This window comes from Leopardus geoffroyi, chromosome D1, assembly GCF_018350155.1.
Source record: "Leopardus geoffroyi isolate Oge1 chromosome D1, O.geoffroyi_Oge1_pat1.0, whole genome shotgun sequence".
Classification (NCBI taxonomy): Eukaryota; Metazoa; Chordata; class Mammalia; order Carnivora; family Felidae; genus Leopardus; species Leopardus geoffroyi.
In genome coordinates, this window is record NC_059329.1 from 37,465,664 (window position 1) to 37,491,849 (window position 26,186).

Below are 26,186 nucleotides of genomic sequence, written 5' to 3' on the forward strand. Positions count from 1 at the left end.
TTCCTTCCTTTGTTCCTTTCTTTCTGTTTCTTCTTCTTTTTTTTTTCTTTTTTTTTTTTATGTAAACTCTCGGCGCAACGTGGGGCTTGAACTCACAACCCTCAGATCAAGAATTGCATGCTCTACTGACTGAGCCAGCCAGGCACCTCTGTCAGTTGCTTTCTCAAGTAAACATGGTGTTTCATGATAAATGAGGGTTTCTCAGCTCCCAGTTCAGTTTTTCAATCATATGCTGTGTGGTATGCAGCATAGGTGCCCTATGCCTACTTCCCATTTCATCCCATTGAATACTCAAAAGATGTATATTTGAGACTTAATAAAATTCATAGTTTTTACTACTTCATCAAGGACATTCTTAAGTAAACGTAACTTCTTACTGAGTGTATAGCAATGAATCAATCCTACAGTGGTTATTTGTGGTTTGGTTCTACTGCCATCATTCATGTTAGGGAGCCATAACTGCTTTACCCGTAGTTCCTTTTGTACACATCAGTGAAAAGGTCAACATGGTAAAAACAGCATGCTTATCTTAGTGTTACTGTTTTGACCTCATAGATCTCCTTGAATGGACTTGGGGACTTCCAGGTGTCTACCATACTTTGAGAACCATTGGTTTTATCAGGCCTATTGAAGTATCAGTGAAACTTATCAGAGATTGGAAATTAGGATTCTTTTCATACAGTTAATTAAACCATAAATAATAGGATCCTGACAATTCAGGGTGTCTTTAAATGTGCATTTTTCTAATTCCTATAATTGTGCATAAATTCGAAGATTGTTTTTTTTTTTTTTTTTTTTTTTTTAATTTTTTTTTCAACGTTTATTTATTTTTGGGACAGAGAGAGACAGAGCAAGAACGGGGGAGGGGCAGAGAGAGAGGCAGACACAGAATCGGAAACAGGCTCCAGGCTCCGAGCCATCAGCTCAGAGCCCGACGCGGGGCTCGAACTCACAGACCGCGAGATCGTGACCTGGCTGAAGTCGGACGCTTAACCGACTGCGCCACCCAGGCACCCCTCGAAGATTGTTTTTAAGGTGTTTTACAACTCTGGTAAAAACAGGCTGTTGAGTGAATACATTTTTATTTTTTTCTTCAAGAGTGCATTCTTTCTGATTTTTTTTAAATGGGCATATTTACTAAAATTACATGTAATGTGGTTCAATACCAATCTCATGATTTATAATAAAATAGTAGATTGAGGTATGAATAAAATTTCAAGACATTTATCAGTGATAGAGATGCCAGTGATAGGCATCTATATTTTGAAAGTCAATGACTATTTTCCTTACGTCAATAGTCACTTGGTCACTTGCCACTTGGACACTGAAAGTTTAGGGAAACTCAATTAGGAGATACCCCATCATTCTGGATTATAATATCTAGAATGTGATAGAACATTTGCTCAGTGATACCCATTCATACCTACTCCTGCTAATTAATCAAAATCAAAATCCAGCATGGGGGAACTATTTTTAACATCTTTCTCTATCCTACATCTCTGTGTTTGTTTTTTTAAGGGATAATTTTAGATTTACTGAAGAGTAGAAACTACAGAGAGTTCCTGTCTAACCCCTCTCACACACAGATTTCCTATAATTAACATCTTGGATTAGTTTGGTACACGTGGTAAAATTGATGAGCTAATATTGATATGCTATTATTAACTGTACTTCATAGTTTATCTCAGGGCTCACTCTCTTGTGTTGTACGTTCTATGGGTTTTGACAAATATATAATGATGCAACAGGTATCCATTATTACAATATCATACAGAATAGTTGCGCTCTCCTCAAAATCTCCTGTGCCCTACCTATTCATTTCTCCCACCCTCCCCTGAACCCCTGGCAACCACTGATCCTTTTAATGTTTCCATAGTTTTGCCTTTGCTAGAATGTTTTATTGTTGGAATACACAGCATGTAGCCTTTTCAGATTGAATTTATTCACATAATAATATGCATTTAAGTTTCCTCCATGTCTTAATGTGGCATGATAGATTATTTCTTTTTATCACTGAATAATATTCCATTGTATGGATGTACCACAATTTGTTTATCTATTCACCTGCTGAAGGACATGTTGGTTGCTTCCAAGTTTTGGCAATTATGAATAAAGCTGCTATAAATATTCGTGTGCAGATTTTTCTATGAATGTAAGTTTTCAACTCACTTGGGTAATGTCAAGGAGCTCTGTGCTTGCTTTTACTACTGAGCATCTCCAACTCAGAGAGATGAATCTTATTTTTTATGCAATACATTTTATCTTGTATGTTCTTAATGGTAACTTCTGGCTTTATCATTACAAGTTGTCTTTTCTCAACTTGTAACCATATTCATGCCTTTACTCCCTTGAATTGGTACGTTTCATTAACCACTATTCTAAATTTTATCCTTTGTCAAGTTTCCCATTAACTCTACACCCCATCCAGTGAAATTGCTCTCATTAAATTTAGTGATTGCTTCCTAGGTGCCAAAATATTTTCCAGTTCTTACGCTAACTTTTATTGCGTATTGTTATGCGCTTTGCCACCATCAATTGACCACCCTCCCTTTCAGAAAGTTTTCTTTTTAGCCTCTGTGGTCTTGTCTTCCCTTTATAATATCGCTTTCCTCTTTTTCCACTTGCCACGTAAATATTGATGTTTCTAAAGGTCATCCTCAAATTCCCTTGTTTGTGTTTCAGGCAGTCTCTCTTCCATAACTTTTGCCTAGTATACCAGCAAAAATTCCTAAACTTCTATTTCCAGCACAGATTTCTCCAAAGCCTAAGGCACATTTTTCATCTTCTTATTGAACATTTTCACCAGTGTCTTTCAGATACCTCCAACTCAATCAATATGTATAAAACTAAATTATTGACTGGTAACATTACGGAGTTTGGGGGTGGTGTAGAACTTAATTTTTGTTTATTTATTTTGGTTGTTGTGGTGGTCATACAACTTTATGCATCATAGAATTGTACACCAAAAAGAGTGAATTTTGTGCTAAAAAAAAAAAAAAGTAAAAATAAAGGGACCCAAGTAGGCATTCCCACTCCAAAAAATAACCTCAATGGCTAATCCACTCCACTTCTCTTTGCATTTTTCATTCCCTTTAAAGTTGATGTTATATTGTAGGAACTTATTGTTAATTCAATGGATGGATGATTAAGATAAATATATTGACTGAAGGCTCCTGGGTCTATACTTCAAGACAGAAAAATATAATTTCTTAAAACATCAGAGAAAAAAAACCCATATACTTTAGAGTGATAAATTATGACTTGTTTTTAATACTTATCAATGTTTATGCCATTTATGAATATAATAAAATTAAACAGGCAGTTTTCAATTTGTCAAGGGATTATGTTCTAGAGTTGCTGTAGGTTGATTCTTACACTTTAAAAATATATTTTCTCATTAGGGTAATAACCTATATGATGAATGATCAACACTACTCTATGGCCTCAGGCTGTAATTAGGCTAGTATTCCCAAATTAATTCTCCTCCCAACCTCTATAAGAACACTGACCACTCCTCATAGTCAACATAGGATCACTATTTGGGAGAAACATTTTCTAATTCCAAATTCAGTACTCAGGTTAGAATCACAATCAGTGGTCTATGCAATTGTACATTTTTGAAGAGAACAGTTCTATCTAGAGGAAGACATTTTGTCACTTCCTCATGTGCCATTTGGCTCTGAGAGATGCATCTGTAACACCTCAAAATAGTGCCCTTTCCTGCTACATGGTTGAAGCCATTGAAGACAATCATGGTCTTTTTTTCCTTCTCAGAAATCCCTGTATTTCTCTAAATTTATTTTGAGACTGCAGCTCCCAGAAGAGATATTACAAAAAGTAGAGAGATTGACCGGCAATGGTCCATTGCATTCCAGACCTACAATGTTCACACACTAAAAATGTTATCCACAGAAAGAGAGGAATAATCTTCAGATTTGTGGATACTGATGATTATATTATTTTTGCAGTTCTATCACATGTTCAGAGTGACAGAAAACAAAGCATAGACAGAAGAGTACATCTCAGTCTAGTCATCTACTGTCTTGCTGGATAAATAACTTGCTAGAATACTGGAAATTAGATTAGAAATTAACATTAACTTAGTCTCCATGTAGCTATTAAAGAGAATAATTCTATCAACATAATGCAGTATGTGCCTGAGAACAGTCTTGTAGGCATTTACATTAAATATTAAAACCTAGAACTTTCCTTCTTTTGTACAATAAGTAAAAAGTACCATTGAAATCATATTGTGGCACAAGGGAAAAGCAACGTTGCCCTAAAAAGACTTGGAGGAAGAAAATGTCTGTGAAAAATGTTTCAGAAGAAAATTGTATCAAGCATTGCTTTGCAATCTGTGAAAAACAAATAGAAACTCATAAAAAGAGAACAATTTGAGATGAAATAGGGCTAAGATAAGTTGCCAGAGAATTAAAAATACAAAGTCAGAAGTAAAATCTATATTGAAAGATGTAAAAGAATTAACAGTACAGAAAATCTCATCAATGATATATAGGTTAAATCCAAGAAGTTCTTTTGGAATAGAGAAAATGAAAACAGTTCTGAGGGAGAAGATAAAACATAAAGGAATAGAAATGATCCTATTTCACAAATTTCAAGGGGGGGGTGCAGAAATGCAGAATAAATGGAAACCTAAAGGAAGAAAATTCTATAGCTTTAGTGGGATATGTAAAAGATTTGAAGTGCTAAGAGATATAGCATGTTTTTGGATGGAAGGACATATGGAAATGTGAACTGAAAGGTGTGATGGGAGAAAATACAGTTGAGTTGCTGGACATGCCCATTTATGCAAATTAAGGAGGCTCACATCCTAATAAATTGATAAAATAGATTTGCAAATAGACATTTGAAGGAAACAACTTTTCTGATTACAAGAATGAAGAAAAGTTATCTAGCCATCCTTTTTAGGACCATAAAAATGGTTTAATATATTAATTGGTTCCAGGTTCCATTAATATGTCAAAAGAGAAAAAATAATGGCTTAATTTTAAAAGATTCTAAAAAGCATCTCATGAAATTCAATGCCCATATCTAGTTTAAAAACAAGAAAATAAGTCTCAAAAATAGTAATATGAGAATATGTCCTTTACAAAACAAAGAATATTTTACATTAAGAGAATATATATTTATAATGAAGCGCTAGAGATACTGTCAAAGAACAAAACAAAAATGTCCTACTTTGTTCTAGATGTTTTGAACAATGTAGTAAGACAAAGTAAAAGAAATATAACTTTTGAAATGGAAAAGACATTACTTGAACATAATGTGATTTTATATATACATACATACAAGCTGTAAGTTTCTGACTTATTTAGCCAGGGATATAAAAGTTAAGAGAAAGGATATGAATACATTGAGAGCAGGAGTAGATGCAGCATATATTTCCATAGTTTTCTTGTGTTCTTTTTTGCCTATTGAGGGGGACATGTTAGGGTAGAAAGAGAACTCAATTTCTTGCTCTGCCTCTGCTTTCTTACAGTAGGCTTATACTTCTATTTCAGAAGAAAGTACACCAACAATCTCTGTGCTTCTACCTAAGAGAATATTTATAAACATTCTTTTGGTTCTTGAAATAAACTTAGCACTAGCAAGACCACATCCTTTTCAGCGTTGGGGGAGAAAGAGTTACTGCCCAGGAATTCCCGAACAGTATCTCCCTCTATCCAGCTCTCTGATGTGCCAGGAAGCTCACTTTCCACAAATATCTAAGAGAATCTTTTGGGAATTTGCAAAAGATCTCAGAAAGATGACCAGATTCACAATGAATATGTAAAATTCAGTATTTTCTTACATGCTGTCAATAATTATTTAAAAGATCTAATAAGGGACAATTCCATTTATAGTAGCAATTAAAATAAAGTTCCTAGGCCTAGTTTTAGGAAGAAAAGCATGACTTTATAGGTACAAGAATAAACCTTACATTGAAATAGCAAAGGAAACATGAATGAAAGGAGAGACACACCATGTTTCTGGAAAGCAATAAATAGAACAAGAAATTATTTCTTCGGAAATTAACTTTTTGATTTAACTTTGCAAAACAGTGCTGAAGTTCACTTGGGGAAAATATATGGGAATAAATAAAATTAGACAACAAACAGAAAATTAGAAGGACTTCCCCCACCAGATATAAAAATTTATCATAAAATTCCAGTAAGTAAAACAGTGTAGTACTGGCATGGCAGTGACAGGTCATTAAGAAAGGTACACGGTGCTGGTACAAAATCTTGGCATATATGTGAAAATAAAACATGATAAAAGATGCATGGAAAATCAACAGAATGAGCAGCGTATCCTACGATTGAGTATGGGGAAATTATCCCAAGATTAAACTACCTTGGAAAAATCAAGTTATGCATAGACACGAATACTGTTGATTTTCTCCTGTATCCTTTTGCAGTTTTTTAATAGTCATAGAAGAAAATTTTAAATTATATTCCTCGGATATTCCACAGAAGCTCATCCAATATAGCGATTAAAGCACTGAAAAAAAAAAAAAAAAAAAAACAAAAAAACCCAACTCTGGAGGAGGTCTGAACTCTAATCCTGATTCTTCCTCTATCTAGTTTTGTGACCTCAGGTACATTATTTCATAATTGTGTCATTTTTAAAATTTTAAAATGAGAGATTTGAATTATTTCCTCCAATTTCCCATCCAAGTCTAAAATTCCGTGTTCTGAACAATAATATTATCAAACCTGACTACCACGCAGAACATCTACCTAGGGGATAGTCACATGAAATCTGGAGTCAGACTGCTTGGGTTCCAGCGCTGCTTTCAACCCTTACTAGCTGTGTGATTTTAGGGAAATTTTTCATCCTCTTTGCATTTATTTCCTTAACTTTTAAAAATAAGCCAAGGGTATTGATAGTACCTCATAGACTTGTATTGAGAAGTAAAGCAGTGCATGTAAGTGCATAAAACACTGCCTGCCATTTATTTGCCCAATAAAATCTTTTTTTTTTTTTTTTCCAATCTGAGATGCCAGGAGCATAATTCCTCCACCACCCATCCATTCACTCAAACACAAGCAAATTGAGGCCTTCCTGACTCTTTTCAAGGAGATACTGATGTCCGTTGGTAGAACACAGATTTTGTGGTGAGGCAAAAACTCTCGAGAGGACTCTGATCCTCTGCCCTTTCTTTTTACTCCCAATTCTGAAGAAATGCCATCAGGTTCTTTAAAATAAAACAGCAGTTCCCAAACTCTACAGCAAATGAGTAATGTTAGGCATTAGTACATTTAAAGACTAATAAATTCAATGGGGTAAAAAATTCTATTTCAATTTGATAGCTCAACTTGGGAGCACAGGGGATGAATTTGATGTTTCTTTCCTCAACATGTCTGTTAATATACCTAGAACATTTTTCCTTTAATAGAGTTTGGGAAGTACTAGATAGAGTTTAAATGCATTTTAACACTCACAAATTAAATTATGTACCAACACTATATTATATCCAGAGTTTGATGAAAGTCTAGACAAAATTGAATGCTATTAAAGCATTATTTCATTTTCCAATTATCTTCTGATTTTTTAAAAAAATTTGTAAATGGTTGTGATCAGTTCTTTTGTAATTTATAATTGATCATAGGCCCTCTAAAGTCTACATGCCCTTGTGTAAATTATCTGCTATAGTCGTTTAATTTTATCACTGCTTTATTTTGACCACTTTAGTATCATAATAACATGTTTTCCTTTTTAAAAATTTTTTAATGTTTATTTATTTTTGAGAGAGAGAGAGAGAGAGACAGAGCACAAGTGGGAAAGGGCAGAGGGAGAGGGAGACAGGAATTCGAAGCAGGCTCCAGGCTCTGAGCTGTCAGCACGGAGCCCAAAGAGGGGCTCGAACTCAAGAACCGTGAGATCATGACCTGAGCCAAAGTCGGATGCTTGACCGACTGAGCCACCCAGACGCCCATAACATGTTTTCTTAAAAAAGAATGCATACTAAAAATTTTTCCTGAAGTGCAGAAAAAGGGTTATACAGCCGTTTTAGTAGCTAAAATACAAGCTAAAAGTTTCTCCATGTTAAATCTTATTTTCATTTCATTTCAACAGAAAGCACGTCGAAATTCAGTCATGAATGCTAATATAGGTCTTATTTTGCTTAAATTTATAATCAGGCATCTTCCACTTTTCCTAAAATAGCCTAATATTCTTTATAGGTGCCCATGGCAAATGTTCTGTGATGACCATTTGGGTCATGGAAGGGGTTATCTTTGATAGAGAATATTTCTACAGCCATAGTAAACCTGGACCCTAAAGTATTGGGAAATACAGGGACCTTCTCTTGTAGCCTGGCCCATCACAATAGATGATTCCATGGAGCACATTGGGTTAGTGGGAAGGTAGGCTTATATATTTGGTAGGAGAAAGAGAAGAGAGAACTTTTCTAAATTGATGTGGAAAATCCTAAACCTGGGACAGAGAAAGGGAAATCGAGTTTTTATAGCCATTGGAGTTCTGGCTAGGGTAATAATTTCCTGAACAATTTCATATGTAACATGTTTTAGAAAGAAGGAAAGTCAGGAGTTGTAGGTACATGTTGAACAATCTACCTGTAGAAGTTTTCTCTTTTGCTCTCTCACTCTAATTATTAAGTTGATAATTAAACTTAGGTGCACAGGGGATGATTTGGGGCTTTTTTCACAACATCTGTTAATATTTTCTGAACAGTTTTCTCTTAATAAGTTTGGAAAGTGAAGATTATTTTAAATAACAACTTGAAATTTTGGATTAGAATCCAGTAAATCTGGAAAATGGAGGTTTGCTCAGTGACTAGAAAAGTCACCGAGGCAGCTATAAAATTAGGATGACTAAGTGATTTCTCCTATTTATAGTATTAATTTCTTAGAGAAAGGAAACTATTTTATTCAGGGAATTGTTTTATCTGTTATGTTCTAATATGTATTTAAAATTAATTTCAGATTCTTTTAGTGACCACTATACTCACTTTGAAAGAGTTGTGAAGGCTCTTCTGATCAATGCTTTAGATGAATCTTTTCTGGGAACATTGTATGGTAAGTTAATATGAGTGGAACAATTAGTATCTTTTTTTATTTTTCCAATTTCTAAAACCCTACCAATATAATTAATATAATATAATATAATATAATATAATATAATATAATATAACATATATATATATATATATATATACATTTAAGCAAAACCAAGAGACCCTATTCTAAAGGCCCTCCAATTATTCCCTAGGATCAACTTAACTACACCAGAAGCCCATTCACTTCAAAAACTTGCTACTGTCTATTTGTGATATGTGGAAAGTGGAAAAGAAATATGTGATATTCCTCTGACTTTAGAGAGTTCACAGTGACTGTGAGGATATAAGGCATAGACTCAAAACAGTAGAGTAGTTCAATACCCATGTGTTGTCTCAGCCTCTCTAAACTTGAATTTCGCCAGAAGTTGTATACTGTTTTATGCTTTGTGCCTTTGCTCATACTGTTCTCTCTTAAAATATAATCCCTTTCCACCCTAGATTTTCCAGGTGAGTGTAAAATCATTTTCACTCCCTCATTTGTGCTACCCTGGTGGTACTGATGTGTGTATACTTACTGTATTGAAAATGTATTTTTGCCTTTCTCCCTTCTAAGAGTACAAGAAGAACCATGCCTTAGATATACACTTATCTCTTGCATCTAGCACATAATCTGGCAGTTAATAAAGACTATAATATGTTGTTTTGAATATCTACCTAATTGCCAAAGTGAGATTTCATTCACAGTTTATTGAACAAATACTTATAGAGTGCCTAAGGGGCAGGCATTTATTTGAGAGCTGGGGATATGGCAATGACTATGACATATAAGATTCCTGCCCTCATGTTGCTCTAATGAGAGAGACAGACAATGAATGAGTAAACAAATATATAACATAATTTCAACTAGGGATTAGTTCTTGAGAAAAAATTAAGTAAGTTAAGGAGATCAAGTGATAAAGGAAAGGAAAGTATCTATTAGATTGGTCAAAGAAGGTCTCTCAAGAGGTGACTTTTTTTTTTTTTTTTGAGAGAGAGAGAGAGATAGGGTGCAAGTGACCCAGGGGCAGAGAGAGAGAATCCCAGGAAGGGCAGAGGGAGAGAGAGAGATTTGGGGGGGGGGAGGAGAGAGAGAAGTGGGGCTCACTCAAAGCAGGGCTCAAGCTCACCTGATGTGTTCCTCAACCTCACAAACCATTGAGATCATGACCTGAGCAGAAGTCAGATGCTTAACAACTGAGCCACCCAGGCACCCCAAGAGGTGACTTTTAAGCAGAAACCTGAATGAAGTCAAGGGGAAATAATGCATAGATCTAGCTGAGAGAACACCCAGTGCAAAGATCCTTGGGTAAAGTGAGTTTGATGTGATAGATGAATGGATAAAGAAGTGATATATATAGCCAATGGAATATTACATAGCCATAAAAAAGAATGAGATCTTGCCATTTGCAACAACATAGTTGGATCTAGAGGGTAAAATGATAAGTGAAATAAGTCAGCTAGAGAAAGACAAAGACCATATGCTCTCACTTATATGCAGGATTTAAGAAACAAAACAAATGAACAAAGAAAAAAGGGACAAACAAAAAACTCTCTTAACTGTAGAGAACAAACTGGTGGTTATCAGAGCGGAGGTGGGTGGGGGATGGATAAAATAGGCAATGAGGATTAAGAGTACATTTATCATGGTAGGCACTAAGTAACATATAGCATTGTTGAATCACTATGATGTACGTCTGAAACTAATAAAACATTGTATGTTAATTTTACTGGGATTAAGATAAAAAAAGAGTAAGTCTGATGTAGTCAAGGAATAATTAGAAGGCCTCTGTGGTTCTTTCCTTTCCCTAACATTCTGATGGAATTGTGGTTTTTTTCTTCATTAATCTTTTTTAAATTTCAAATACCTTCTAAAACTGTGGGACGAAATCCTTAAGTATTCAGTTATTTAAATATTTCCTAATAACGTTTCTCGACCTTGGTACTATTGGTAGTTGAAGGTGGATAATTCATTGGTGTGGGGGGGCTTAAAATTAGATAGATAGATAGATAGATATTTCCTAAGGGCTAAGTGATTATTTTTTGTTGTTGTTATTGTTGTTCCCTTGAACAGATGGCACCAGACAAAAATCATATGCACAAGATATGTTGACATCTCTTCATTATTTGGATAACCGCTTTGTTCAGCCTCGTCTAGAGAGTTTAGCTTCTAGAAGTCGTTGGAAAGAGCTATATAAGGTATATAGTTTTTTATTTGTTTTTGAATCTCTGGTTGGGGGTATGGGAGTGGGAGGCCTATCGGGATTTAAATATCCAGTCAGAATGAATAATCTTCTAAATTACTGGCATTTTTTTGTTGAATAATCAGCTTATCACCTCTTCTAAAAGCTACTATTGTTTTAATTATTGTAACACTTATTATATGTATCCACTAATTAAGTAGTTCTAAATGATGAATAACTTTAGAACTTCTCAGGTCTTAGCCCATCTACTGAAATGAGGAGGTTATCTCATAGGATGTTAATTCTCTCTTCAGAAAAGAGAGTTCCATTGTTAAGAGAAAGAGTTAAACTTAACTGGAGGACTTTTCAAGGAGAATTAATGTGTAAATTTATACTATAAATCTTCAAGAGGGTGATGTAGAATGTAATACTTTCCAAATTTGTGTTTTACTATGAGGCTCCTTTTCATGAGCTACCTTTTACCACCTCCTTCTATCACCTGCTAGAAGAATTGATTTCCTTAACATAATTTGGGAAACAATGGCCTAGGTTGCCTTTGAAATCCTTCTCCACCTTAAGATTTTGTAATTCTACCAATTTAGGGGGAGCATCCTTTTAATGTATAAGATTTATTGCATTTCATGTTATCCCATAGATTTCTATTTTATGATCTCTAATAGTAGAGGCTATCTTACATGATTTTTACGTTTGTTTTTTTTTAATCTCCCTACTTCTTACATTCTGTCTTCCAATTATTAGGAAAATGGCAAGATAACAGAGATCCAAGTTCCTAACAGTCCTTTTAGAACTTAAATCATTAGCTACTCTACCTCATTTATGTTAGGAGATTTGACTTCATCCAAGGCCTGTTCAATCTTGAATTACCTGATAAATTAGCCACAGATGGCTTATTAAGGGACAGTTATGGGATTACAGAAAGAGAAGACTTCAGTTTGGAGAATGACTGAGTTTAGGGACACCATATATATATTTTTTACTTTGGGTGAGTTTTTAAACTCTCTAAACTCTAGTCTTTTCCTCAGATACAGAAAACATTTACCTACTTTAAAAAGTAAAAGGAATATTTACTTACTTGGAAGGTAAAATGCATAGCATAGTTCTTAGAACATGGTATAAATATTGTTTTCTTTAATAGAAAAATAGCGTATATTTATTGATCATTTAACTTGGCCAAGTAATTTGCATGCAGTGTAAAGTATCTTATTTGATCTTCAGAGCAACCCCATGAGGAAGGCACTATTATTTCCTCCATTTTAAAGAAGAGAAAACCGTGACTCAGTAAAATTGAGTAACACAAGGCTATAGAGCTAGTTATTAGCTAGGCCAGTGTTCAAACCTAGAAATCATAGCTTTCTAATATTTCTCTGACTTGAAAGCCCATACCACTATGCTATATTATGCCTTACTATACTGTGGTATGTTATGCTGAATTTGGATAACCCAATGTTGAAATAATAACTCTAAGATATAAGAAAATATTAACTTAAAAATGTAGAGCCATAGATGATTCAGTATGGTCTTGGTCAAAATTAGCTAAGTTATGCTGCAAAAAATAAATAATAGGACATATCAGCAATGAAAATCTTTATAGCTTACCCCAGCAAAGTTTTTTTTTTTCAGTTATATGTCCCATGTAAACCAGCAGGAGTGTTCCTACATATTGTAGTCACTCACAGAGCCAAGCTGCTAGAGCTTTCATCTCAAATGTGCTTCCATAAGGACCAGAGAAGCAAGAAGGGGAGGTGGTTAGCCACCTGTTCCCTCAGAATGTCAGCCTGTAAGTGACACATGTCACACAAAGGGCCATGAAATATGAGAAATATTAAAAGTAAAGAAAATGCAATGTTGTTGTGAATCATACAGTGTCAGAAAGGAAACTATTACTATACTGGATATTTACTCTCAAGCTGGTAGAGAATACAAATATAGGTTAGTAACCCTGCTAATATGTTCACTGTATGTAGTTCAAACATTATGGTAAAACCTAATCTACACTACCAATTATAACAGCAGTATCTAGCACAGGCATAGAGTGTGGGCAAAAATATGCAACCACAAGTTTACAAATGCCAAATATTTCCTCAGTTTGTTAACTCATTGCTAATTCAGCTATTAGGCTGTCTATATCAATACTGGCCACCTAGCAGTTTTATGACCAACTTGTTTATTTTCATAGTACTTTATTTAGTAAGTAGCCATTAGGAGGATTACATTATTTCCGGGGATACCTGGGCGGCTCAGTCGGTTAAGCGTCCGACTTCAGCTCAGGTCATGATCTCACAGTTCGTGGGTTCGAGCCCCTTGTTGGACTCTCTGCTGACAGCTCAGAGCCTGGAGCCTGCTTCAGATTCTGTGTCTCCCTCACACTCTGTCCCCCCCCCCCCCCATGCTCTGTCTGTCTGTCTGTCTGTCTCTCTCTCTCTCAAGAAGAAATTAAATTATTTCTTGAATATTTTGTGGGAAATATGCTATAATTTACACAATGGAGACTGTGATCTGGTTTTTCTCAATTTTCAACTAACCTAAATGAATTCATCTTTTTATTGTAGTATCCTGAATTTTTGCTGCTCAGTCTTTTCTATTTTTAACTATAATACCTCATACCTAACTAGATATGAGAGGAGAAAAGTAAATTAGTATCTGCAAAGAATACTACTTAATAGTAACGCACAAATGGGAAGGATATGAAACTAATTTTTTTTCCTAGTCTGGTTTCTTTTCATTTAATAGCCTAAATTGTAAGTTATTTTTTTATTTAAAGATATCTTGTCAAATATCTACCCCATATTCTGCATAAAAACAAGAAATATCAGTGTGTTTTGCTCTCACATCCTAACCACTTACTGTGATTCCTAATATTGGTTTTAATTTGGTTAGGTTCTTTTTATGTTTTATTTTGTTGTTTTTTCCAGTCTTGTAAAGCTTCATTACATTTTTTCATTGTTTTCAGGAGCGGGTAGAAAATTATTCTAATGTAAGTATCCATTTGAAGAACCCTGAAAATTGTTGCTGTCAGGCTTGTGGATTGCATCGCCACTGCAGATACTCGGTGCATTTATCAGGAAAGTTGTATAACACCAGGACTATGGAAACAGACGATTTCATGTCACATGATAAACAGGTATTTTTCCCTCTCATTTTGGTTTTCAGTATTTAGAAATTTTCAATACATAAGCTTACACAAATAACCCTGTTATTTTTACAAATGGAGAAAGCACTGGGACAGAGGGAAAGAGTATAAGGAAAGAAGGTATAATTTTGAATGTGAAAATGTCTTATATGACAAGTTTATAAATGCAAAAATATTAATGATGAGAGCTTCCTCTGGTGAGTCTGTATATCTATGAAGGGTGTGTGTGTTTGGGGGACCCTTAGAGTTGCCTCTAAGTATTGCCAGTCAGTTATTACGATAGAAATATACTGCTAATCTAAATTCTTCTACGACTTTAGGTAGTATTATTCCTCAGTACTGTTGGCGATAATTGAGCAGATCCCTCTAAACAATCCAGGTTGCAAGAATCACTTAGAAAGTTTGTATGGGGATAATAAATTCAGATGTAGTCTTTAATGTATCATTTGGCAGGTTACTGTAAAAACATTTCTTTTCTCAACACAGTCAATATGCAAATCTCATTGTTTAAAAACTGATCTGTGGCTTTTTATGAGGTAAGACATGTAGAATCCTAACGAAAGTGATTTGATACTCTAAGGATCATGTTCTGTTGTATAGATCAAAACTAGTGCTGTGCTTTCACTGTCTTCCCTGTCTACAGCTAATTCTAGGAAGGAAAGTGAGTTCGAAAACCATTTCTGGAGTTCTGATATTCCTGTGAAAGAGTAAAGATTCTGTATAAGATAGTTATTCAAATATCTAAAAAGTAAGAGAGATCTCATAAAATAAAAACAAAGAAAATTAATACACCAGTCACACAATGGAAGAAACATCAAAATTAACAATTAGAACATGATTATTCCCCATCTAAAGGCATACAGTAAAACCTATCTTAAGATGCCAGTTGATAGCTCTCAAAGTAGCAAAGTGTTTTTAAATCAGATGATAAAATACAGTTCTGTCATGGTTGCATTGAAACTGGCAGTTTCATGGACAATAAGATTCCTACAAAGAGCAAGGATGTGATCTATCTTTTTAGAACACTGGATAGCTACCTATAGCCAGAGTTATAACACTATACATATTCAGTGCCCACATGTTTATGCTAAGCAGAGTCATCCAGTATAAAAGCAGAGGACACAATCATGAAGTTCACTGAAGCATTAGTTATAATACAAAACAAATTTGGATATAATTCAAATCAAATATTAGAGTAGTAATGTAATAAGTTATGTATATCATACCATTTTGTGACAGAATATGATACAAGCACTAAAATAATATTTATGAAGGTTGTGAAATCGTGCTAGGTGAGAGTGAAATAGTGAGCAGTGTACATTACTGTCCTTGAAGCTATGTAAAAATATGTATACACTTGTCTGTTTAGCTGTATGCAAACATTAAACTAGTTATTGTGTAATTTAAGATAATGTAATTAAAATTTTAATGTTTATTTTTGAGAAAGAGAGAGAGACAGAACACGAGTGGGGGAGGGGCAGAGAGAAAGGGAGACACAGAATCCCAAGCAGGCTCCAGGTTGAATTCACAGACCGTGAGATCATGACCTGAGCCAAAGTTGGACGCTTCACCGACCGAACCACTCAGACACCCCCATAATTAAAATTCTTTAATACTAAAATTTTCAGTAATTTTTTTCTTTAAATGGAAGAAGCACCTATTAAAATCTATTTTATATTCTGCTGAACTACAGCAGCAATGCATGTATATGGAAAGGAAAGGGAAAGGAAAGGGATAGGAAGGAAGAAAATAATAAACTTGTTTTTCATCTAAGGCATTAAAGAGACTATGCCATCTCCAGACCCACCCTTAAATTATTTTGAAAACCAATTCTCCATTTTGTGTTTTTGCCCATAGTTATATAAAATTGAGACTGCTTGGGGTTAACTAGGGTCCTCTTTTAAGGTGCCAATAATGAAGGATGCATTTAATGAATATGTTTAATCATAAAACTTTTCTCCTTACTTACCTAAGATTAGCTTCTTTGAAAGACAGGATGCTTTGATGGAAAGTGGAATTGGTGGGAAAGAGTAATTTTAGTTACAGTAGTCTTGGATAGGGTACTGAGACAAAAGGCCTTGGCCCACCAAATTGTGGTGAAGTCTGGGGGTATAGACGAAAAGGAAATCACGTGAAGAAAAAGGGCGAAATCTGAGAGGCAGTTGGGAGGACCGACCGTAATCTTGAATTCATTTGAGTTTGCCCAGAATCTGTCCAGACTCCTGAAGATACTCAAGATCCAAAGGGAGAGGCAGGAATTTTGAAATAAGTGTCAGTGTGTAACATGTCCATGAAAAAAACGGACCAAAAGGAAATAGAATCCTTTGGCTCAGTCTATTGCACTAATTGTTTCTAGAGACCTAGAAACAAAAGAGAAACTTCTTCCCGTTCTTCCTCTTTTCTTGAGGATCTTTTTTTCTTTCTTCTTCATACTTTCACTTCCATAAGGACCTGGCTCCTCTGTATATTAAGGAGGGCCGAGAGAAATACCTCAAAAAGCTTCCTATAATTAGCTGGATATTACAAATGTGCATAATGCATGTTTCATTGTATCCTTGCCTTAGTTTGTTAACCAGTGTGTTTACACTTCTACATGCTGTATCTAATACATTACAAATCAGATTCTTTCTACTGCCTTACAATTCACCATCTGCTGTTTTAGGAAAATTTGGTGACAGGTTTTAGCTCTATTTCAAATTGTATCTTTGGATACATAGGATCCCTTAATTCACATTGATAACTGAGGTGAATCAGTTATTTTCAGATACATCAGTTGATAGAACCATGCTAACTAACCCTGAACAGTGGATTAGTAACCATTTACATGTCATTTTGCTTGTCTTCGTTGAGAACAATCATCACAGAACTTATTTCTCTATCTCTGGCAATTTTTTTTAGTATTGTCTATCTTGTTAGAATAGTGTCCTTAATATCCAGAAATGCAATTAGATAGTTAAAAGTAATCTCTAAATATGTTTCTCAACATTTAAGGTCACTGTTCTTAGAGTAGAGTTTTATCTTAGTACTTTATATAAATGGAATCCGACAGTGTAAACTGTGTACAATGTACACAGAAATTCATAAGGTATAATAGGCTGTGACAATACACTAAAAACAGGTGGGGCGAAGGGAGAGGTCTGCTTGCATTCTTACAGCTATTACATACATTTACTCTTTCCTGTGAACTCCTACTAACAATGGTTTAGGCTCTTCCACAGAAAATGTGATCACATTTTATGATCACATAGTGTGAGAATATTCTAAAGGTAATTTTGGGTTTATTGATCTACATAAGTGTAAGTAGCTGCCAAGAAGGTAGGAATTTGAAATGGAAAGAAGTAAACTATAATGTTAAATATTTTCAGTGGATATTTTTGTTTCATACAGGTAAAAGATTTTTAAATAAGGGTGTTTAAATACCTCCTCCCTCCCTCTTGCCCTAACTTAAATTTTTTATGCAGATAAATTCCTCAGTTTTATGGAAATATAAAATACAGTGTGGTGGAAAGTTTTTAAAAAATTATATTATTTTTCTACTGTATTTTATCCAGAATGGCCATAGGAGACTTCACCCACATAATCTACTTTGATAACAGAAATGGAGAGACATAGGGCACCTGTAGTGGCCACTGAAACTATTGTGGTATCTTTTTTATTCAAAGTATAAAAGGACATATTGGCCAGGGAATTGTGATAGTTGATATGACATGTTTGATGATAATGTTGAGATGAGAAGGTTACTGAGAGTAGGCAAGCAATGAACAAACCATATGTGATTGTTTATTTTTTTTAAAGTTACTTATTTATTTTGAGAGCGAGAGAAAGACCATGAGCAGTGGAGAGGCAGAAAGAGAGAGGGGAGAGAGAGGATCCCAAGCAGGCTCCGTGCCACCAGCACAGGGCTCAAACTCACAAACCGTGAGATCATGATGAACTGGAATCAAGAGTCAGATGCTTAACTGCCTGAGCCACCCAGGTGCCCTTGTGATTATTTCTAATAATCCAAAAAACAGAAAGGTTTTCATGGAACTTGAACAGAAACCTTAACATGGTTTTCTTGAATTTTTGAGGATTTTAAGGAAGACTGTAAGATGTCCCAAATACCATTTTCACAAGATGTGCATCAAACCCGTTGCTGATCATATTTAACTTTCATTCAGTTTTAACAAACTATTCTTTATTTTATTACTATTTTTTGCCAATATACTCAGGTTATTTATTTAACTAATCACCTGTATGATCCCTTGCAGGGTGGCTTCAGGAAAACACTACAATTCTTTGTTAGATGGAATACAAGTTACATAGATCAATATTGTAACTATGCCACTTGTACTAAACTCATGAAAACACAACCCATTAGTGAATTTAGGCACACAGACAAATACATAACAGGGAATTTGCCTCTGTCCTCTGGTTGCTTCATGAGAATGAGATTGATCATGTAATAATGTTTTTAGTTATAATGTTATTTTGTAGTTTTCCTATTTTAGTTTTCAGTGTGTATAACGGTACATATTCCAAATGTTCTGAATGGGAAATGCTCTGGTTGGTTGATTCACAAGAAGAGTATTCTTAATCACAGAATCCTGGAAGTCCATATACACATAGAAGTTAAAATTCTTATATTTTGCTAACAGTAAAACATTAATGTGTTACAAACACATCAGAGTCACTAATTAAGGAACGAAATAGGACTAAACACAAAAGTTTTTACTTTATAAAATGCTTCGGAGCAAATTATTTAGTGAAAAACCGCCAATTGGTTTGAGAGTTTGTTTCAGTTTTGCATGTTGCTTTTAAGCTAGAACATTAGTCTAATCCAGGTATTTCTAATTCAGTAACTGTGTCCGTGGGGTCTATTTTCTTGCTTTGGGTGTGCCTGTTCTTCTGCCTTAACAAGCCATTTTTCTCCTCAAACTTGTCTAGCTCTGGTTTTTAAAGACTTAGTTCAAGCATCACCTACTCGAGGACCCCTCTCCTCTCTGGATTGGGTTAATTGTCCCTCCTTTGTACCTCGGTAGCATCTCTTGCGCAGCATTTGACACATTGTTTTGTAATCAAATGCATGTCCGGTGCTTAGCCCAATACTTGAAGAAACATAGCAGATGTTCAGTTTTTCTTGACTAAGTTGTATAAGAGAAGGTGAGTGAATCATTGTACAAACATTTTGAAAATTAATAATGCATTTATTAAATTTTGCTGTTAAAGAAAAATCTCAAAACTAGAAAGGCTGTGTAATCATTACTATATGTCTGACTTCATATGTCAGGTAATAATGTTTGTTCCTTGATTTAGGTGTTTACTGTTGGCAGAATTTGTGCTGATCGTACCAGAATTTATCACAAACTGAAACATTTTAAGTTCAAGCTGTACCAGGAATGCTGCTCCATTGCAAAGACAGAAGAAGTTGAGGATGAACAGGTTAAAGAAACAGTGGAAAGAATTTTCAATCAGTCAAAAGAAAGTGGCTGGATTAAGGAGGTAAGATGAATATAGAAGAATCATTTCATTCATAGATTCTGGAGCCTAATTATGATCAGCAAAATGATGCAAATGATTAGAAGACAGTGAAATTTAAAAGAGAATCTCTCCTTTCCCCCCGTCTTTGTATTTTCTCTTCTTCCACCCATTCCTTTCATGCTTATCATTGTCCAACCCTGAACAGGTGCCCTGATGATCTAAGCATTCCTTCAGCGCATCAGATAAATTGAAATCAGCGATAATACTGTCCTGTAATGAAGGACCTCTGTCCTTTCACTTTTATATATATGGTATCCCTTACATATATATTAAGTCCCTGTATTTTCTTTGACGAAGTGTAGGACTCACGTCTGCTTGTCTGCTTCCTATTCTTTAGAACAGTTCTTGTGACCCGAGAGTGAAGAAACACCTGGTGCCAATCTGAGGAAAGGATCTCGGCTGCCAGTTCTAATACCACCCACATCCTCTTCTTGAGGACATGGGCTGAGCAGTGAGCACTGTAACTGAAGATCAAGGGGAATGCAGAGGTTTCAGGCCACGGCACTGATTTTGATTCCCCCAAATCCTGCTGATCACTAAGTTTGATATCAGGGATAAAGTGGGGGTTTTGAAGAGTGCACTGGATTCCTGAAGATCTGCTGGCAGCTCAGAAGCTCTGGTCTGCTCACAGAGCTTTTAGAATTGTTTATGGTACTTGGAAAGAATGCTATTATGATTGCAGTCTTCTAAAACAAGTGTAGTTACGTGAACGTATAAGAGAAAACATATAGCAGATTTTCAGGCAACTCAGATCAACAGTATATTTAATCTTAAAAAAAAAAAAAAAAAAAAAAAAAAGCCTGACTTGAGATCTGTTGCCTGGGTTATTTATATCATAGGGGAATTTGCAAAAGAGGAAAATAAAAAAGAAGAGAGCTTAGTGAATAAACTTATGAGCAAAGGGAAAGAAAAAGAGAACAACAAACAGGAACTTGTTAGGACACGTCATATTCTGCAGAGGTGTCCCAGTCTGGAGAGTGACATCAAGACTGGTTTCCCTTCTGAGGATTATCTTCCCATTACAGCCACACCACCCAGTGGATCTCTCTGCCTGCCCCCCACATCTTGACCCTTCTGTAGTCTTTTCTCTCATTTTACTCTCCTCAGCTTTTTATCTTTTACTTTGCTTCAGCTTCTCTCCCAGTGCTTTCCTCCCTGTCCTCCTCTGTGCTTTTCAGTTTGCCTTAGGGAGAAGCCACCACTTAGCCAGTAAGTCCCATCTTCATTTTCCATGATGACCTGAAATTCTTACGTGCTTTCACTGGTGCATTTAAGTGTTGCCAACGCTATCATGGAGTTGAAAAACCTTTTGGGACACCACATTTTTTAAAGAATTGTGTGCCAGGTGTAGAAAAATCACTATGCATGTATTATATATATTATATATAACAATAGTATATGTGGGGAAGAACATTAAATTTCTTGCAGAGAATAAACCAAAAGCATTTCCAGATCACGTACCTTAGAGAAAGCTTAACAAGGTTTCTAACAGAAGGGACCTGGAATAAGAAAAAAAAAAAATTCTTGGGAAGAGAAAACCCAAGTGTCCTCTCATGCTTAAAGAAAAACACTTAGCATTGGGCATTTAAGGTATTTCAAGATCATGCATGTTTAGGACAACATGCACATTTTGTTTTTCACATAAAATACCACAGAGCTTCATTTTCTTTCTGAGATCCCTCCTTCTTTAAAAATATTTGTCCACACGTTTTCTCAAAAGATTTCCTAGAAACTACAGTTTAGAGCCGATATAAACCCATACGCAGCGTCTTGTGCTGTGATTACCTTTCAGAGCTCCTCACGCACTCTGACGTTTCTCAGCACCACCCCACCTACCCCTGGGAGTGCGCGTGTCCCGCGCGGCCACACTGCATTGCTCATGACACACGCCTTTCTCTTTGGCTGCGCTCCTATGGCCCCAGCCACCCGCACCCTTTCCAATGCCAGGGCTCAGCGCTACTTGAACGGCCAGATCTGTGGCTCTTTTTGCTCTTACCTCCCACTGATTATGTCAACCCCTTCTTTTACCTCACACAAACGATTTGGTCTTGTCTTTCCTCCCAGCTCACATTGCACACCTTGCTTTTTCCTTATCTGCCCCTTCCTCCTCCACCTCAGGATATTTCTGCATTTCTTCCCAAAGACCTGCCAACTAGACTGACTTCTTGTTCCTCCTCCTACCAGTTGAACTAAGATGACCTGTTTTTAATCTAGGATGACATTAAAGGGTAGGAGGAACCTGAGTGTGAAGAAAATAATGAATGGGGAGCGCCTGGATGGCTCAGTCAGTTAAGCATCTGACTCTGGATCTTAAGGCTCAGGTCTTGATCTCATGGTTTTGAGTTCAAGCCCCACATCAGGCTCTACACTGCGTGTGAAGATTACTTAGAAAAAGGGGAAAAAAAAAAAAAAAAGAAAAAGATGCATGATAAGAAAATTATAATAAAACCAAAGCATGTAATAAATATAATAAAAGTAATTGGCTGATTCTAAATTACACTTGAAGAACATTCTGTCATATGCCACTGGCAAAATTCTAACAAATGTTTCTCATTAAGAAGAAAGTGCACGTGATGATGGGGTTTCCAGAGAAGTTGAAGATAGGGTTGTTGGGATAGGGTGGTGAAAACAGGAACATCAGGAAAGGGGAGAATGTATTTCAATAATACTATCAAGTCTCAGTTTTGTGGTATGAAAAGTTTAAATCTATTACATAAAGATTGTTACATAACAAAGAATTTTAAATAACGATTTGATATCTCACCCCTTCCTGAAACTCTTCTTATGTGGTCTCTTCTCTTTCCCCCTTTTAAACTTGTTTCCTGTTCTTTTTCTTTCTCTCCTTAAACTGATGTTTCTCAAATCAAGGCCCTAACTACCTATGTCAGAATCACCTAGAAGTTTGTAGAAAATGTGTAGTTCCTGGCCTCCCTGCAGAACTACTGAATGAGACTCCTTGAGGGTGTTAAACACCCAGTATTTAACAAGTTAGGTGATTCTTAAGCAAATCAAAGATTGAGGGCCGCTAGTTAAAGGTACTTGTTGCAGGGCACCTGGGTGGCTCAGTCAGTTGAGCATCCAAATTTGACTCAGGTCATGATCTCACGATGGTAGTCTGTTAGTTCAAGCCCTGCATGGGGCTCACTGCTGTCAGCATGGAGCCAGCTTTGGATCCTCTGTTCCCCTCCTCTCTGCCTGTCAGTCCCCCCGTCACACTCTCTCTCTCTCTTACAAATAAATAAACCTTTAAAAAAAGAAAAAGTACGTGTGTTGTTCCACGTTCCATTCTCAGCCCCTGTAAGTTCTCTGACTTCGCAAACCTATTCCTTTCTTCATGTCTAACTGGTGTTTCTGACCAGAAGATCCCAACCTCCTCCTTTTATGTTCTGACCTCTTTCTCACACTCCATTCCCACAGTTCACATGTTTTAATCAGTAGGTCAATCTGGCACCTCAAAGGGGTTAATATAATAAGATCCAAACTCTCCAAATTTTTAGTAAGAAAGAATGGTGGAACCAGAATCTTTAGGTGGGGAGAACGGCCAGGCAATACTGTCTTCTCTCTGAATTTCACTTTTCCATAGGAAGGCTTTCTTTTTTCTAACTAAAGCCGCACCCCCCCAACCTTTAAATCTCAGAAATAGCATACTATAATGATTAAAATCATGGATTTAAATATTTTCCAGCAGTAGAATTTGGAGGCAAGTTACTTTATTTCTCTAAGTTGCCTCTTCACTAAAATAGGAATTAAAACAACAAAGAGTTTTGATCGTGGATATTAAAAGATCAACACATTTTAAGCGTTTAGTATTGGACCTAACAATTAGTAAGTGATCAATTAATGTCAACTATTATTAGTAATAAAAGCAAGAAGTTTTCTCTCCTTCACGCAGTATGGCTGGGATTGCAATTTTCCAAAAGAAATTTAATAAGAGAAAAAATATATGAAGATAATATAAAAAGCATAAAAGCAATCAAACTTTTAATGTACAGGTTTCTAATTCTAGAATACTTTACTCCTATCTAATAGAACCTACCTGAATACTAGATAAGAGAATCTTGTAGTCTAAAGGTTATTTCCAACCTCCCCACCCCCCCCCCCACCCCGTTCTTTTCTTCATTCTTTCCAGAGAAGGTGATCCAGTCAGAGGTCTTGAGGGGGAAAAGGTTTCCCAGCCCTTTCTAGAAGGAAAACACACTTCTTTATCTTTCCATAGTTTCCTACCACCACAAAAGTCAGGTCATCGGGATCCTCTCTCTCTTCATTGGGAATGGAACCAGAGTTCATAAGAAACCATTAGGTCAGTTAATTCTCCTCAATTGAAGTCAGTATTTTGAACGCTATCGATTGTGAGATTTCTAAATCATCCTGACCCCTCTCTTATCTTGCCCCACCCTGGGTCTTAGCTCTTCATCTTCATTGCTATCACTGGAATTTGGGACCTCATTACCTAACTTATTACAAGACACTAGTAACTAATTGCTATACTATTCTAGAATGGCTGTTTTACCATTTTTCTTAAAACACACGTCAGATCAGGTCAATCTCCTACCGTATAACCTTTAGCAGGGTCACATTGCCTGTCACATTATTGCTAAACTCCTTCAGCTAGCATTTCATACATTTTATTCTCTGACCACAAACTCTTTGGTTCAGTCTTCTCTTGCTGTTCCCCTACAAAACCTCAAATTATAGTTAAATTCCATAAAATCTTGTCTTCTCACTGTTGCATGGACTGTTGTCTGCTACAGAAAACTCTCCCCAGCAAATCTTTGCCTATCGAATCCTTTTTCCCAGGACAGCTCAAGTGATTCTCTTTCCCGATCACTTCAACTAACCATGGCTACTCTTCTGAACCTTCCTAACAGTGTCCATATACTTTGTCATGGCACCAGTGCCATGTACTGGTGTTGTATTGTACACATAGTATTGGTGTACTCCCAGTGAACTCTGGTCTGTTTAGGATCAGGGAAAGAGATTATTTTTGTACCTAGACAGTCATGAGAAAGTATTCAATATATGTTATGTGTTCAAACAATTTTTGTTGAGTAAGTTATTGAAGTTGTTATACTTCTATAAATATGGTAATAGAAAAATTATATTTTATAAGAACATTATGAGATCAATAATAATGTTCAGTTTGATCTCTTTCCGCTCCTTTATGAGTTAGAAATGCTTATTTGCAATTGTGTCCCTGTTTATAATGAGATTTTTGCTCATGATTATCATGAAATGAACATGTTCCTGTTTGTCTCTGTAGATTGAAAAGGCCTACCTTATCTTCTTTGCTTTGAGTAAAATAACTAGATTTTTTATTGTATACACAGAAATATGGTCAACTTCAAGAATATCTAAATTTGGCGGATTACTTTCAAGATGAGAAGTTTGACTGAATTGTAACACATTTCCTTCAGAGAAGATTTTATAAATTCCTGTAAATGTGAAGATCATGAGTCTTGTTTCTCTGTATCATGTGACATTTTTATAAATTTTATGTGTATTTTCATGGCAAATATCTTGTTTAAAACATATGTTCATCTTAATTTCCATGAAATGGCACTCACAGTCGAATAAAAGTTTTATCTGCTGTACATAGAAAACATAAGCCTAATAATTTTTAAGTAAGTGTATTTTAAAGTTACAAAACAATGCCTTTATAACAGATGATCATCAGGTGAATGAGCGGTTCATGTTCTGTCACCTTAGTAGACAAATACTGTATTTTAAAAATGAATTTAGATCAACACCTACGTGTATTTATTATTGAATCCCTGCCCAGATCTGTTGATTATCCTTTCCAGTATTAAATGATCTGCACTGATATATTGTTCACTGCTATCATTATCTACACCAGAGGGCCATGGAAGAAACCCAATGTTTCATTCAGTTCAATCCCCTCACCTCAGAAGCAGACTATAGTTTACCCATTTCAAGTAAAGGAACGCTTTTCTCCTTTTCTAAAGTCTCCTTTGGAAATAGATCTCAGGCCGCCAGAGTCTTTCAACCCTCACATTCAGGAATAATTTCATGGTGTGTTTTTTCATGCTTCATAATGTTCTTTATATTTTTTATTCGATTTTGTCTAAATGCTAATGATTAAGATGTATTTTATTTATTTTTATCCATAACTTTTCCCATATATGTATTTATGTTAGGATCTGAAGATCTCAGAGAGACGAATTCAGCCAAAAATAGTTTAAAAGCATATTTTGGCATCTGCATTGCTTTGCACATTTAAATTTTCTCATAATAAAGTAAAATGGTTTTATAGTGA

General features: G+C 35.6%; 1 protein-coding gene across 9 annotated transcripts in view; it reads left to right on the forward strand.

Moving 5' to 3' along the window:
- Positions 1–26,186, forward strand: part of CCDC82 (coiled-coil domain containing 82) — a 34,105-nt gene extending 7,919 nt beyond the window's left edge. For 4 of the 9 annotated variants that reach the window (XM_045483547.1, XM_045483549.1, XM_045483548.1 and 1 more), the window contains exons 4-8: positions 8,949–9,041; positions 11,133–11,257; positions 14,213–14,383; positions 19,688–19,873; positions 24,129–26,186. In XM_045483547.1, coding sequence (XP_045339503.1) covers positions 8,949–9,041; positions 11,133–11,257; positions 14,213–14,383; positions 19,688–19,873; positions 24,129–24,212 — 659 coding nt within the window. In that variant the 3' untranslated portion in view covers positions 24,213–26,186. Of the gene's footprint in view, positions 1–8,948; positions 9,042–11,132; positions 11,258–14,212; positions 14,384–19,687; positions 19,874–20,249; positions 20,751–24,128 lie in introns of those variants that run through there. The other 5 variants (XM_045483552.1, XM_045483554.1, XM_045483553.1 and 2 more) reach the window with 3 other exon arrangements.